The sequence below is a fragment of the Cucurbita pepo genome, chromosome LG18 (assembly GCF_002806865.2).
Source record: "Cucurbita pepo subsp. pepo cultivar mu-cu-16 chromosome LG18, ASM280686v2, whole genome shotgun sequence".
Lineage (NCBI taxonomy): Eukaryota > Viridiplantae > Streptophyta > Magnoliopsida > Cucurbitales > Cucurbitaceae > Cucurbita > Cucurbita pepo.
The window spans coordinates 5203836-5218769 of NC_036655.1; the positions used below are offsets into that span (position 1 = coordinate 5203836).

Here is a 14934-nt window from a genome sequence, read left to right on the forward strand (position 1 = left end):
AGCATTTAAAAAAACTTTTAATTAAAGGCGGTTGAAAAGTTTGAAAAGTCAAACTTGACAATGAGTCAACACAACATGTTTATTATTCAAAACCAAAAACCAAGAAAATTAAATAAAAAATAGAAAAGGGTTGGAAAGTTCCCTTTCTTTCTCCCTTCCCTTTCACTTCACTAATTCCTAATTATTATTTTTTTTTGGTAATAAAAGTCCTTTCACATTCCAATATCTAATTTTATAATTCCTATTTACAATTTGCTCTTTCTTTATACTTACTTTTGCTTCCACTAACCTAATAATAAAAAAATAAAAAAATAAAAATCATTTTTTCGATATATCAACTTGGATTCATACGCTAATATTTTTCGATAATAGATTAAATAAAAAATTTATAGTTCCTCAAATGAATTTTGGTATTAATATTCATCTTCTTCAATTAGATATACATATTTTGAAACTAACATTATTATTAATTGAGTATTTCAAGATTGCATTAAAATGTGTAAAATGTAGAAGATAAGACAATGTTGCACAAAATTAAAATTTGCACCCACGAGAGCAATTATCTAAAAAAATATTAAATAAACAAAATTTATTGCCTAGAAAGATTCAAACTTTTAATCTCATTATCAATAGTAACTAAAAATGTTATCCATATATTATTTTAATAGCACGACGAATCTTAAAATTTATCAATGAAATCAAGATAAGTTATGTTTAAACTAAGTCATCTTATTTTGAGTTCAATATGTTAGAGTATACACTCGAGCATTTAATAGTTTAGACTATAATGTAATGCGTTTAATTAATTAGGTATGTTTTGGTTGTCTCGTATAGTTTTAAATTTAAAAGAAAAAAGAAAAAAAAAAAAGAGAAAAAGATGAATTTTGCTTGGAACAAAAGACGAAAGTAGAGAAAAAAAAATTAAGGAAAAAGGAGAAAGTTGGTGGGAAAGAGGGGCAAGCGGGTAGCACATGGTAGTTGACCGGACTGCCACTTCCATTCCGTCGAACCGCTTTGGTCGCTTCTTTCCCAATTGTTTTTATTAATAATATTTTTGGAATTCTTTTTTCACACTTTCAATATAATATTTTCTACTTTTTACTCCATTATCATCTCTCACTTTATTTTAGTTATTATTATTTTCTTTTTGTAAATTTTAATTGCACCATTTAATTCAACTAAATATATATTTTAATGTCATGCGTGGGATGATTTGGATGATTGCTGATTTACTCCTTTGTTTTTTCTCTTCAATTTATTTTTCAATTTATTTTAAAGGGTATCTTGGATAAACTCCTAATTTTTTAATTTTTTTTGGGTCGGGTTATTTTATTCACTTTTAAAATTTATTTTCAATATTTAAAATGATGAGAACTTATTTTTAGTAACGGATTTAGTCGGTCTAAATAAAAGTTAAAGTTAAGAGATATGAATATTAAAAGAAAATATATGGACCATAATAATATTTAAATTTAGTAACATTGGTTTTTCTTGACTAATGTATACTATAAAAAAGAAAAGTGTAGGAAAAAAAGTTCTAAAAATAAAAATATGTAAATTCATAAGTATGTATTGAAATAAAAATAAAAGGGAAATTATATACGAAAATAAACATATGGTGACGTAATAAATATGGCTGGAGTTTAAAGCATTTTGGAAGAGCAATCAAGTATGAGAGACTCAAAAGCTCAAGCAATGGGCAATGGATAGCAAGCCAAAACAAGACGCCCAAACTGTGGAAAGGACGAAGAAAGAAAAGTCGTTGTTAAACCCTAAACCCTAAACCCTAAACCAACGAAAGGACAGACAGACAGCAAAATTGATAGGGACAAGGAAACCCAGTCTTCGAAACCTGTGGTTCAAGTTGAACTTCATGTTCTAAAGACCAAGATGATCTACACTACTGTCCATGGTTGGTTTGACTTCAGTATTTACCCGAGAGAGAGAGAGTGAAAGATGTAGTCTTTTAGTTGGAATAGAAAAGCCAGCAAGAATGGAAGCTAGAACTTAGAACAGGCAGGAATTACTGAAGGCCAACACTCTTACCACTCTCATCCTATATTCAATTCAAGCCCATGCCCTCACATTCTAACTCCACCTCCTACTACTTCAGGATCAATTCATTCATTCAAACTTCCATGGATCTCAAATTTTGAATATTGAATTCCTTAAGCTGAATCAGCTGTTATGGAAAACTTGATGCCTCATGGTCTCCTGCTCAAATTCGTCCTTTGTTTGATATATTACCCTTGTAATAACCAAGTCCATTGCTAGCAGATATTAAACTTTCTCTTTCAGGCTTTCACTCAAGGTTTCAGATATTGGATTTTCTCTTTCCGGCTTCCCCTTAAGGTTTCAGATGTTAGACTTTCTCTTTCAGACTTCCCCTCAAGGTTTCAGATATTGGACTTTCTCTTTCCGGCTTCCCCTTAAGGTTTCAGATGTTAGACTTTCTCTTTCCGGCTTCCCCTTAAGGTTTCAGATGTTAGACTTTCTCTTTCAGACTTCCCCTCAAGGTTTCAGATATTGGACTTTCTCTTTCCGGCTTCCCCTTAAGGTTTCAGATGTTAGACTTTCTCTTTCCGGCTTCCCCTTAAGGTTTCAGATGTTAGACTTTCTCTTTCAGACTTCCCCTCAAGGTTTCAGATATTGGACTTTCTCTTTCCGACTTTCCCTTAAGGTTTCAGATATTATACTCTCTTTCAAACTTCCCCTCAAGGTTTCAGATATTATACTCTCTTTCAAACTTCCCCTCAAGGTTTCAGATATTAGACTTTCTCTTTCAGATTTCCCCTCAAGGTTTCAGGTATTGGACTTTCTCTTTCCGGCTTCTCCTTAAGGTTTCAGATATTGGACTTTCTCTTTCAAGCTTCTCCTTAAGGTTTTTAAAACAGTCTATTACAGAAAGGTTTCCATACCATTATAAAGATTGCTTCGTTCCCCTTTCCAATCGATGTGAGATCCCACCGTTCACCACATTCAGGGCCAGCGTTGGGATCTCACAACCTTCTAACACCATTTCAAAACTACCTGAGAATAGAAATTATTTAGAAGTTCAAATGGAAATTGGAGACTGAATTGTGTGGCTATAACCCAGAACAAAATTTTTGGATTGCTATCAACTCTAAGCAAGGTCCAACTTTCCTTAGGAAAGGTAAATAGATTACAACCTGATACTTCTCAAAACATGCTTCTTTCCTTGTTATTTTCCCAGTTAACTTGGTAAAGGATCAATGGTGTTCTATAATCTTACTCTTACAGATCACTATTTCAGAACAACAAACAATGCCATTGCAATTTCATGTCAGCGTGAATCGTAAACTGCCAATTCTAATACACTTCCCCTAATAAATCAAGTCTTAGAATAAAGAATATTTACTTGTACTCGAAATTCGGCACCGGCGGCGAATCAAAGCTCTCCAAAATCTTCGTGTCGCTCTCTCCACGACTTGCCTCTGAATCCTTTTTCTGTCCGCCACCGAACCATCCTCCGAACCACGATTCCGAACCCGCATTTGAAGATCCCGGACTTGCACCCGACGATTGCGGTGTTGCTAGACCCGGAATCTGGTCCATAGGGTAACCAGGGACGCCGCCCATAGCACCGGCGTCGTCGATCATAATAGGAGCGTTCTGCGGTTGACTAAGCACCTTATTCAGCATGATCCCAGCCCCCTCGATCAGAGCCAATAGAACACCGCCGAACAAAGCCGAGCGGGCGGAGGCGCCGAAGCCCTGACGCATCTGGAGGAAGCCGCCAGTAGCGGCTCCGGCTATGATCGAGTTCCATGGATCTTCCTTCTGGCGGAGGTAAACCATGGAACAATCGAAGGTGGAGAACAAGCCACCCCAAACAGCAAAGCTACCGCCAATACGAGGCGCATTCATACGGACGGCTTGAGAACCGCCAAGAAGGCGAGCGCCTTTAGGAGAACTATAAACGCCTTTGAGAAAGTGAAATGCAGAGCCACCAACGGCACCCATACCAAATGCGCCGCCGATGTCATCGAGAATCCGATCTGGACAAGGCTCCCGAGAAGTCTCCGGCGTTCCCATGGAAGCTTGATCGGAAGGTTTTGTGGATTGATCAAGCCCAGCGTTTGCTCTTTCCTCGGGTGGGTGCTGTGGGAAATAGGTTTCCTTTCGCTTTGGTTAATGGAGCCGGTCCGGTTCGGGTCAGAACAATCAATCCTTACCCGAAAAATTACAACATTAATCATAATACCGATTATGGGCTTTCTTATTGATAGCCCCTTGGGCTTCTGAAGTCATTGGGCATGAGCTTACCCCAGCCCATGGGCCTTATAAGTCCACTCCACAACAAATAATAATATAATTTTATTGAAAGGTAATACAATCAAACATGGCCCACAGACAACTCATCTCTTGTCTTTTTCTTGCCTCACTGTTCTTATTACCCAATCACCGCAAACCATTTCAGTTCCTTTTATTTTTCAAAAAAAAGTTGAGACTTTTAAGATATATATATATATATATAAAATTTTAATATATATAATTGACATTAACGTGATATTCATGTCCCACATTAGTTGGGAAGGAGAACAACCCACAATTTATAAGGGCGTGAAAATCTTCCCATAACTGACCATTTTTAAAGTCTTGAGGGAAAGCTTGAAACGGAAAACCCAAATAGGACAATATTTGCTAGTGGTGTATCTGGGCCGTTACAAATGATATCAGCGCCAGACACTAAACAATGTGTTAGCCTTCTCGCTATTATCCGAAGGGGGATAGACACGGGGCGTTGTGCCAGTAAGGACGCTAGAGGAGGGGGTCGCACATCGATTGGAGAAAGAAACGAGTGCTGATGTCTCACATTCGTTGGAGAGGAGGATAAACCACAATTTAAAAGGATATGTAAATCTTTTCCTCGCAAACACATTTTAAAGGCGTGAGGGAAAGGGAAGCTACAATATCTAGTGGATTTGGGCAGTTACAATTGATAGAGAATTATTTTTATTAATTTATGGATTAAGGACGCGTGTATAAATCAATAATGAATAAATAATAAAATGAGATTAATAATTGAGGTGGAAGAATCAATCAGGATTTGATAAGAGCACTCCGAAACTTGGGGGGACAATTAGAGAAAAAAGGTTTGAAAATTAAAAAAGAAAAAAAGAAAAAAGAAAAAAAAAAGCTGTAATAAAAGCGACAGCAGGAAAGGAATTGGAATAATAGATGCGGCATCTTTTTGTTATTATTTATTATTATTTATTATTTGGTAATTAATTATGGTGACACGGTGGAAATTGTTATTAAGTTTAAAAATTAAAAAGAAAATAAAAAAAAAGAAGAGATTATATAAGGTATGGTGGTTGGCTATGAACAGCAATGAGCCGACCAAAAGTAACGGTCTGTTGCTCGTTTTAACCTTCCGTTTTTTTGTGAATATTTTTGTGTCATTGTGAAATTGGATTTGTGGTCAAGTGAGGCCCGCCCCGCTTCTTCCTATTATAAATTCTCGACGACTCACATTTCACTCCTTTTTCCCTTCTCCGTCTCTCTTTTCTTCCCTTCCTGTGTCATCTTCTTTCTCCATTTCTCCCCGTGTTTTTCTTTCCACGGAACGATTTTCGTCCATTGAGATCTGATTAATTCGGGAAGACGGAGAAAGGGATGCGCTTTTTTCTTCCTTTCTAGGGTTTCTTTTCTGCCTCGCCCTCCATTGCTTTGCAACTGCGTGTTGCTGCCGTCTGTCTGGGCTTTTTTTTTTTTTTTTTTTTTTTTTAAATGGACGGAGGGGGAGGAACTTTGTCTTCAATGGATGCTTTTGATTCCTTCCTCTTCTCTCTTAGCAATGCATTTTCTACTCCTCTTGCACTCTTCGTTCAGATCCAGGTTCGTTTCTCCTTTTTCAGATCCAGCTTTGTTTCCCTCTTCTCAAAATCAATATATATTTTTTTTTTTTTAAATCTGGGTTTAGCTATTTCTGTTTTTATGTTTTGCGCTCTCTGCTGGTTCTGGGTTACTAAGCCTTAAATGGGAAATTCGCGTTTCTTTCTAATACCTTTTTGAGCTGAGGTTTAGTTAGTTAGTTCTATTCTGGTTTTTGAATTTTCTAGTGGCTCAGTAGCAGTGTTTGTGAAAGGAAAAGTTTGAATGTATTTCCATTTCTTTCTTTCTTTCTTTTTTAGTGTTTGTTTAAGCTGGAAGTTGCTATGATGTTGAAATTGCGTCTGGATTTGGAAATGTGCTTTGTAATTTGAAGATTTTTTTTCTTTTGGCTGATTGGACTTTAAGCTCTCAGTTTAAATTTGATGATAGTCATTGAACTTCTTTGATGCCTGATTCTCTCATTCACTGTAATATTATAGATATTTCAACGCGCTGAAGATTTTTCTATCATTTTACAGAAGCCTCTTTTCTTTGAATTTATTGTTATAGGGATGCGTTATCTGCCTAGTTCTTGCTTTTGGGTGGGCTTGTGCTGCTTATGTCAGGTACTCCTATAATCTGAACTCTGTGTGATCTATACTCCATCCCATGGCATATGAATGTCTAGCACCTGTTTAACTTATAAAGTGTTGTGCTTCCATTCCCCCTGCAGAAATAGAGAAATTAAACGTATAAAGGGGAGAGTTCGAGCTGGCAATAGCTTTGCTTTCATTTGCAATGACATCAGTGAACTCGAGCACTCCAATCAAGTCAATCTACCGAGGGTGACAGTTATTATGCCTTTAAAAGGGTTTGGAGAACATAATTTACACAATTGGAGAAGCCAGGTGAGTTTCTTTCTTTTTCCTTTTCGATGGTGGGCGGGGGATTGATGTTTTTTATGCACCTGCAAATTAAGGAAAAAACAAATTTTCCTTTCATGTTCGGCCCTTGAATAATTGCCAATGTTTCTCATACCTGAAATGTTCGGTCCTTGAATGATTGCCTACTTCAATTATTATATTTTTATCATATTTATCCTAATAGATAAAAAAAGAGGAAATCAAGTCAAAATTGTATTTTTTGCCACATGTTAAAGAAGCAATGTAACGTAATTTTATGGTTTCGAATGGGAATAAGATCTTACAATTGTATATTTCAAATTATATTATATGTATTTCTGCGGATAATTATATTTTGTACCAAAACAAAAAATAGGAATATTCCAGGTGGGGTACCTGACCTCATATATTAGATGATCTGCCCATGACTCGCATATCAGTATATTGCTTGTTTGAGATTTCCTGAAAGTGTTCAAGTTTGGTACTCTATCCGGAAAGTACATTGTTTTAATTTAGTCCCTTTGCAAATTAAAACTGTTCCTAGGTGTTGTGTTGCCTTCTTCTCATTTATCAATGAATTTCCAGGTGACGTCCCTTTATGGAGGTCCTTTAGAATTTCTTTTTGTGGTGGAAAGTACGGAGGACCCTGCTTACAATGCTGTATTGCGGTTGCTATCTGATTATAGGGTTTGTATGAATGTATTCTCTTTCACCAATTTTTTCCATTCATAGTTCTTGTTTTCACTTATCATGGTTCACGTAAAGACTAGGGATCAACAGTTTGCAGAACTTTTTTTCATTATCCCCTCGCTTGGCATTTATGTGTGTTTCTTTTTTTTTCTTCTTCTTTTTCTTACAGGATGATGTGGATGCTAGAATTCTTGTGGCTGGGCTAGCAACAACTTGCAGCCAGAAAATTCACAATCAATTGGTATGTGATAAATTGCTGTTAATCTTGTTTTAGTACTTTCTGTCACAAATGCTGGGTTGGAGGATTTGGATATGATAATGTAAGTTCCATATGAAAGATGGAGGAATCGTAGGGAATTGGTTTGGCAGAAGCCTTTATTGGAGGGATGCAATGTATTAGTTACGAGAGAGTTCTAGATCTCTTGCCTGTCGAACATTCTACTAGTATTCATGGTATACTGAAGTTAATTGTTTCTAGTTGAACATATTTGGCAAACTAATTTGAAAACAGTTTTTCACTTTTGTTTTCAAAACTATTCTAGTGCCGCTGTACATTCAAGTTTGTATTCACAAGGTTGAAGTTTGAGTGGCAAGTGTTGATAAGAAGTTTAGGACACCGATCTACTTCCCACAAGTGGTTGAAGGAAGATATCAGGGAATGATAATGTTGAATTTTACAGATGAGAGAAGTAAGGAGGTGGGCTTGGTTAGGGCTTTTAGAAGGATGACATTTATGTGGAGAGACACACAGGCTCTTGGATGTAAACGGTTTGGTTCTTTTGGCCATAAACGGTTATCTGTGGCTTGTTGCCCAGTGGAGTTAATTTGGAATAGTAAAAGGGGGAAGGGAAAGCTATTTGAGGGGATGCAAGTTATTGGTAGAGCTGGAGGGAGGGTCTATGGTTCTTGAGAAAATTCTAATGTCAGGAAAGTTTTGTACTTTTCCTTCCTCTTAACTAGTAGGCTGTACGCCAAAAAAAAAAAAAAAAAAAAAAACACTCTAGTACGCTGTTTTGTTTTGTTTTATTACCAATTTGGCTATTTTTTTTTTCGTTCTTTGTATGAGAGGGTTTAATAATATATACTTATTAACATTGAGAAACTAATGCTTTTCTGCAGGTTGGGGTGGAGGAAATGCATAAAGATACCAAATATGTGTTATTTTTGGATGATGATGTCAGGTTACATCCTGGAACAATTGGAGCCCTCACAGCTGAAATGGAAAAAAATCCTGATGTATGTTACTTGCTATCCACAATTTCTTGCGTGCATGCTCATATTTGGACTACAGATTGCTTTTATAACTCAATTTTATGTATGCAGATATTTATCCAAACTGGATACCCTCTTGATTTACCTTCGGGGAGTTTAGGGAGTTATTGCATCTATGAGTATCATATGGTATGATATGATATATTTTTTTTACACTTTCTAGAAGAAGAGAAATTCTTTTATGTGGAATTCCTTGGTCTGAAGTCTGGAAAAAAAAAAAAAAATTCTTACTTTTATGTGTCAACGTCAACTTTACAGCCTTGTTCAATGGGCTTTGCTACTGGTGGAAAAACATTTTTTCTTTGGGGAGGTTGCATGATGGTAAGTTGGTTCTACATCTTTGTAACTACTGTATGTGTAAGATATCAAGCTATCTTAACTTCATTCGACTTGTTACAGATGCATGCTGATGATTTTAGATATGACCGTTATGGAGTGGTCTCTGGACTTCGAGATGGTGGATACTCAGACGATATGACTCTAGCGGCTATAGCAGGTAACATACAGGCCATTCATCCTTANGGGGGGGGGGGGGGGGTGCTTTTAGTGAAATAGAAGCACAATCTAATTAATCAATTCACATATACTTTTGAGTCCTCAAGTTTGGACTTCTATTTGTATTATGGTACATAATATGACATCTTGGTGGATTTCTTACATACAAGATTCTTTTGCAACCACAGCCTCTTAATGATTATTAAAAGATTGGAAGGCTCTCATGGTTTCTTCGTGGGTGTCTCCTTGACCTCAACCCTTAGGCTGTCTTTGCTTCTATAGGAATATATTGACCTCGTCTCTCATAAATAATAAGAATAATAATAAATTCAATTAGCTTTCTATATTAGGTATCTCATGGCTGCTTTTCCGTTGCTACATGCTCTGTTTCTTTTCAGGTGCTCATAAGAGGCTTATTACATCACCTCCTGTTGCAATTTTTCCTCATCCTCTTGCTAGTGATCTTAACTTGGGAAGGTCTGATATCTATATTGACAAATACAGTCTGACAATCTTGTTTATTCACTTCCATGTTTTTGACCTCTTTGACATGGTAGGTATTGGAATTACTTGAGGAAACAAACATTTGTTTTGGAATCATACATATCACATGTTAACAAGATAATGAACCGAGCATTATTTACATCTCACTGCTATCTGTCGTGGGGGTTTGTGGCACCATACTTTATGTCTATGATCCACGTTGCCGCAGCACTACGGTTCTATACTAAAGGGTACTCACTCGAGGAAGCAGGTTTTAGTTCTGTGGGTGAGCACACTGCTTTCCATTTTAGTTAGACTATCAGCATTACTTCATACCAAAACTGTTACTTGAGATCCTTGTTTGGGTTACATTTCATGCTTACTTTGCTCAATGCTGAATGCCAATATGGTGAATTGATGGTAGGGCTTCCGAAGTGAAGTCGGAATGATAAGAGGATGTTTAGGGCATTAAGTATCCAATATATAATTACTGATTATTGGTGGTTATTGATGTAGTTATTTATGGTCTATATAAAATGGCAGCTTGAGTTGTTGAGGAAGTGTACTTGTAAATATAATACGCGCGTCAAATCCTTTTCTAAGAATGCTTGAGTTGGAGCTTTGTTTGTCTTGTGCAGTTTTCGGGTTGCCATACACAGCTAACTATTTTTTTTGTTCTTTCATAGGGATGTCAATGGTCTGCAGTCTTGCTGCATGCACCGTTATAGAACTCTTCTCAATGTGGAACTTGACACGGGTAGAAGTTCACTTATGCAACATTCTGTCCCCTGAGGCTCCCCAGCTCTCTCTTGCTTCCTACAACTGGGGATTGGTAAGCGTTTATAGCCTGTTATTTGGAGGATAGGAGGATATGCTTGGTAGACACAATTCACCTGGTTGCTTGATTTTACATCTTAAGGTTGAATTGATGATGTCATGCATGGGTTTTGATCTTAGTGTATAATATTTTGACGTCCTAATTCGTCTTGAAGTTGCAGTTGAATTGTTACATCATGACATCTTTTGATTAGATCATGAAGCTATTAATTTAACATCATGATTAGTAAATATGCCTTTTTTTTTTCGCAGGTATTCATTGCAATCTTGGTGGACAACTTTTTGTACACTATCTCTGCAATACGTTCTCATTTTTCTCAATCAATCAACTGGTCAGGCATTCGATATTACTTGAAAGATGGGAAGATAAACAAGGTAACTTGGCTAAGGCCTTATAGTTATATTTTATTTCAATGAACTGATGCTTAGTAAAATTGTCAAGAAATTTGCATGAACTCTAGAGGCTGTAAATGAACTGGTTTTTGGTAGGCAAGAAAATTCTGGCTGTAAATGATAGAGTAGTTTAATGGCCTGAGTAATAAAAGTATAGTCAGCCAGTTATGATTACTGGATGAATAGTTGTTTTCATTCTCTGCAGATTGAAAGAAGTATACCAAAAGTTGATATGGGTCCAATTTATACGGACTTGGGAGGGAAGCATTTGTATGGGAAGAAAGGAATGGCTCCAAAGGTATCATTCCTGGGCTCCTTGGCCAAAACTTTGGCACAGTGGCGTCAACCTAAGAAATTCGATAGCTAGGATAGAGTTGTTCACAAGAACTGCTAATTATTGATGATATGATGTGTTCCCATTTGGGGATCTCATGGGGAAGGGCCGATAGAGCAATATAGGTGAAAGAGTGGATTGAATAGCTTAGATTCTTTGGGACTACTCTGCCGCTCCATTTGTTGATTGTTCATTATTATATAGAGTTCTAGGCACTTCCTCTCATTCTTTTCTTTATTCCTGTTTCATCCATTTTATTCCCACCTCGCCAGGGTTTGATTAGGTAATTGGCAGTGATTTTTTTTCCCCCCATGTGATTCTTGTAATTTCAATTATACAACCTTGTGATTTCCCCTCTTGTTTGCTATTTGAAATGATGTAACTCTCTGGTAGTGACAGTCTAGTGATTATTGTGTACCTCCTTGTGCCCTCGGTATTTATGATATTGTATTAAGTACTTAAGTAATACGAAGTTGCGATATTGTTCTTGACTTTATACTATATGAATAATACTATAGCTACTATTGGAAGTATATAGGCAACAAAGTTTGGAGGTAATTTGATTTCTACTGTTATTCTGAGTTTGAATTTAATATATTTCTTTTATCAAAGTCTATTCCTATCTCAGAAGATTTTCTGTGTCTTAACGCCTGTGATTGAAGGCATCAGACGTGAAAATAGCCTGTAAAGCTCTCATTATTCTCCACTGAAAGTCACTTTCTCTTCCTGCAAAAGTTATTCATCAAGAATAGAATAAAGTTACCCTGTAAGGATCAATTACACAACTTCTTCCAGACCTAATCTTTGGATTTCATTTATCTATTAGATTCCTTTATTATGATATAATCACACGTAAGAACACAGTTCCATTATAAGAAAACTTAAGCAATTCCTTCTGCAATTAGCCTGAACTGTAGGCTAAAAGCTACCAAAATGGGCTGTTTCAGCTTTCGCCCTTCGAAATCTCCACCCCCCATGAAAGTCTCGCACCCCATCCAAGCTCCTCCTCAGGAAAACTCTGAACCCAAAAGGTTCAAACAAGAAGTCCTTTTACAGATACCAGGATGCAGAGCTCATCTGATGGATGGAGGAGAAGCTTTAGAACTCGCCAATGGAGAATTTAAAGTCGAAAGAATCATGGAGGACGACGTGTCTCTCGCTACGATCATAAAAGTCGGCGAGGATCTTCAGTGGCCTTTGACGAAAGATGAGCCTGTAGTGAAGCTTAACTCTTTAAACTATCTGTTTTCATTGCCAATGAAAGATGGAGATCCTCTCAGCTATGGGGTGACATTTCTGGAGCAGTATAGCAGCAGTTTGAGCTTGCTGGACTTGTTTTTGAAGGACAATTCTTGCTTCTGTTCCTCGTCGTGTAATGCAAACAACAAGAGCATCATTAATTGGAAGGAGTATGCGCCGAAGATTGATGATTACAATAACATGTTGGCCAAGGCAATTGCAGAAGGCACTGGCCAGATCGTGCAGGGGATTTTCAAATGCAGCAACAGTTATGCCAATCAGGTATTATCAACAATGAATAACCCAGATTCAGATTGTTTCCTGTGCTAAGAAAAATTGATCAAATTATCAGGTAAACAAGGGAGGCGAAATGATTCTAAACAGTCCTCAAGCTGCTGCAGGTGCAGAAAGATCAGGAAGTTCTAGTGCCACCCAAACCAACAAAACTGCAATCAACAGAAGCTTGAAACGGTAAGTGTCATCCTGAGAACAAATCAAATCTCAAATCTTATTTGAATGTTAGACTGTGAGATCCTATCGGTTGGAGAGGGAAACGAAGCATTCCTTATAAGGATGTAGAAACCTCTTCCTAGTAGACACATTTTAAAACTGTGAGGCTGTGGCGATACGTAACGGGTCAAAGCGGACAATATTTGTTAGTGGTGGGCTTGGGTTGTTACAAATGGTATCAGAGCCCAGGTAGTGTGCCAACGAGGACGTTGGACCCCCAAGGGGGATGGATTGTGAGATCTTACATCAGTTGGATAGGAGAACGAAGCATTCCTTTTAAGGGTGTGGAAACCTCTCCCTAATAGACGTGTTTTAAAATCATGAGGCTGACAACGATACATAACAGGCCAAAACGGATAAAATTTATTAGTGGTGGGCTTGGATCATTACATATGTAATATTATGGTTGTCTGATAAGATTTCTGTTTCAAGTTTTTGAAAAACATAGCTTATTGGCATGTTCTTAACGAATGATATAGAGTAAGAAACCTGTCAAAGACGACAGAGAAGCTGAGCAAATCCATGCTAGACATGGTTGGGGTAGCCTCAGGATCAGTAATGGGTCCTGTAATGAAATCCCAAGCAGGAAGGGCGTTCTTTTCCATGGTTCCGGGGCAGGTCCTGTTGGCATCATTAGACGCAGTCAGTAAGTCCCAAAACCAAACATGTTATACATTTGAGTTTTCCAAAGATAAAAAGTTGCAGAAGAAGAAGATAATGAAAAATGTGGATGAATTGCAGACAAGATTCTGGACGCAGCAGAAGCAGCTGAAAAGCAAGCACTTTTGGCGACCACGACTGCCACAACAAGAATGGTGTCAAACAGATTTGGGGAAAGTGCAGGGGAGGCAACTGGGGATGTGCTTGCCACTGCAGGGCACTGTGCTAACACTGCATGGAATGTGTTCAAGATTCGGAAAGCCATTAATCCAGCTTCCTCTGTCTCTGCTGGAGCTCTCAGGAATGCTGCAAAAACTAGAAGCTTTTAAGTATGTCTTAGTTTCTTTTCGATGGATCTAGTGATTATAAAAGTCATGACTTATGAACTAACCACTTTAGATCGGTCTAGTAGCCTCTACGGGTCGATGTAAATAATAAACGATTTCAAAGAAATGGATTGAAGTTATGGTGATCACTTATCTAGGATATTAGCCCTCAAATTTGTTCAGAAGCATGCTTTGTGAGGATGATCTAGATGTGTGCAAATTATACAATTCCATACTAAATCAGCCACGTTTTAACCAAGTTCTGAAGATTCTAAATTTCATATTATTTTCATAATAATAATAATAAAATGATTTCTTTTTAAAATAATATAAATATATAAACAACAGTCCTAATGATCTAAAAAAAAACACTCAAATTTATTATTCATTTAGAAAGAAAAAAAATATTTATTTTCATATTTATATTTTATTATTTGAAAAGTGATTTTTTTAAAATATAATTTGAAATTCAGCGGTAAATGTTGAAAAATAAATAAATACATGCTTTACAAATTAATATTATACTTTAATAAAATAAAATAAAAAAAAAAAAAAAAAAAAAACAAAATTTTGAATAAACCATCCCAACCACTCGAACCAACCTAGTCGAGGACACTTGAAAGGAGCTTGGTCTAACAGGAGCAAGATTCCAGTAGGGGAGGTCTGTGCTAAAGATGGAGCGACGAGGCTTCCCTGGTCAAGTCTCTTGTAGCAGACAGAGTGTGTCTATTAGTATCAGTTCAAACCACTTCAGCTGTGACCATAGCAACGAGGCTTGGTCTAGCCGTGGCCTGGAAGCTCGCCATCGTTATCATAGCCGTCCAGCCACTCACAACATCCTGTTTGGGAAGCTCGACGCTTCTGAGATTGCGCTTGTGGACGCCGCCAGAATCCACCAATGCCCATGAATTTAACGATTTTCCTTTCCCAATCGTCAGGCTGCCATACGCTTTTT

General features: G+C 37.1%; 3 protein-coding genes across 4 annotated transcripts; 2 read left to right on the forward strand and 1 right to left on the reverse strand.

Annotated features, from left to right (window-relative positions):
* Positions 1-3134: 3134 nt before the first annotated feature.
* LOC111780270 (mitochondrial import inner membrane translocase subunit TIM17-2-like) lies at positions 3135-4140 on the reverse strand. The gene has a single exon (XM_023660624.1). It carries the CDS (start codon positions 4054-4056, stop codon positions 3376-3378), a length of 681 nt encoding a protein of 226 aa, XP_023516392.1. The 5' UTR covers positions 4057-4140; the 3' UTR covers positions 3135-3375.
* A 1304-nt stretch (positions 4141-5444) lies between these two features.
* Positions 5445-11775, forward strand: LOC111780203. Of its 2 annotated transcripts, XM_023660538.1 has the most exons (14): positions 5449-5862; positions 6409-6464; positions 6572-6746; positions 7326-7427; positions 7600-7671; positions 8550-8666; positions 8754-8831; positions 8961-9023; positions 9102-9198; positions 9596-9674; positions 9755-9966; positions 10367-10512; positions 10770-10892; positions 11116-11775. In XM_023660538.1, the coding sequence occupies exons 1-14, from the start codon at positions 5755-5757 to the stop codon at positions 11275-11277; spliced, it is 1590 nt and encodes a 529-aa protein (XP_023516306.1). In that variant the 5' UTR covers positions 5449-5754; the 3' UTR covers positions 11278-11775. The 2 variants fall into 2 exon arrangements, with proteins under 2 accessions (XP_023516305.1, XP_023516306.1); XM_023660537.1 differs by having other exon boundaries at positions 5445-5862; positions 8961-9198.
* Positions 11776-12177: 402 nt separating this feature from the next.
* On the forward strand, positions 12178-14139 carry LOC111780206 (senescence/dehydration-associated protein At4g35985, chloroplastic-like). The gene is made up of 4 exons (XM_023660540.1): positions 12178-12765; positions 12836-12954; positions 13473-13639; positions 13735-14139. Exons 1-4 carry the CDS (start codon positions 12178-12180, stop codon positions 13980-13982), a joined length of 1122 nt encoding a protein of 373 aa, XP_023516308.1. The 3' UTR covers positions 13983-14139.
* Positions 14140-14934: the final 795 nt, after the last annotated feature.

Excerpts from the sequence above, each read along its gene's own strand:
- LOC111780206 (XM_023660540.1), top strand. The coding sequence starts at position 12,178 with ATGGGCTGTTTCAGCTTTCGCCCTTCGAAATCTCCACCCCCCATGAAA. Across the intron at positions 12,766-12,835 it reads GCAACAGTTATGCCAATCAG|GTAAACAAGGGAGGCGAAAT; the intron begins GTATTATCAACA and ends TCAAATTATCAG. Across the intron at positions 13,640-13,734 it reads GGCATCATTAGACGCAGTCA|ACAAGATTCTGGACGCAGCA; the intron begins GTAAGTCCCAAA and ends GATGAATTGCAG.
- LOC111780203 (XM_023660537.1), top strand. The coding sequence starts at position 5,755 with ATGGACGGAGGGGGAGGAACTTTGTCTTCAATGGATGCTTTTGATTCC. Across the intron at positions 5,863-6,408 it reads CACTCTTCGTTCAGATCCAG|GGATGCGTTATCTGCCTAGT; the intron begins GTTCGTTTCTCC and ends TTATTGTTATAG. Across the intron at positions 9,675-9,754 it reads AGTGATCTTAACTTGGGAAG|GTATTGGAATTACTTGAGGA; the intron begins GTCTGATATCTA and ends TTGACATGGTAG.
- LOC111780270 (XM_023660624.1), bottom strand. The coding sequence starts at position 4,056 with ATGGGAACGCCGGAGACTTCTCGGGAGCCTTGTCCAGATCGGATTCTC.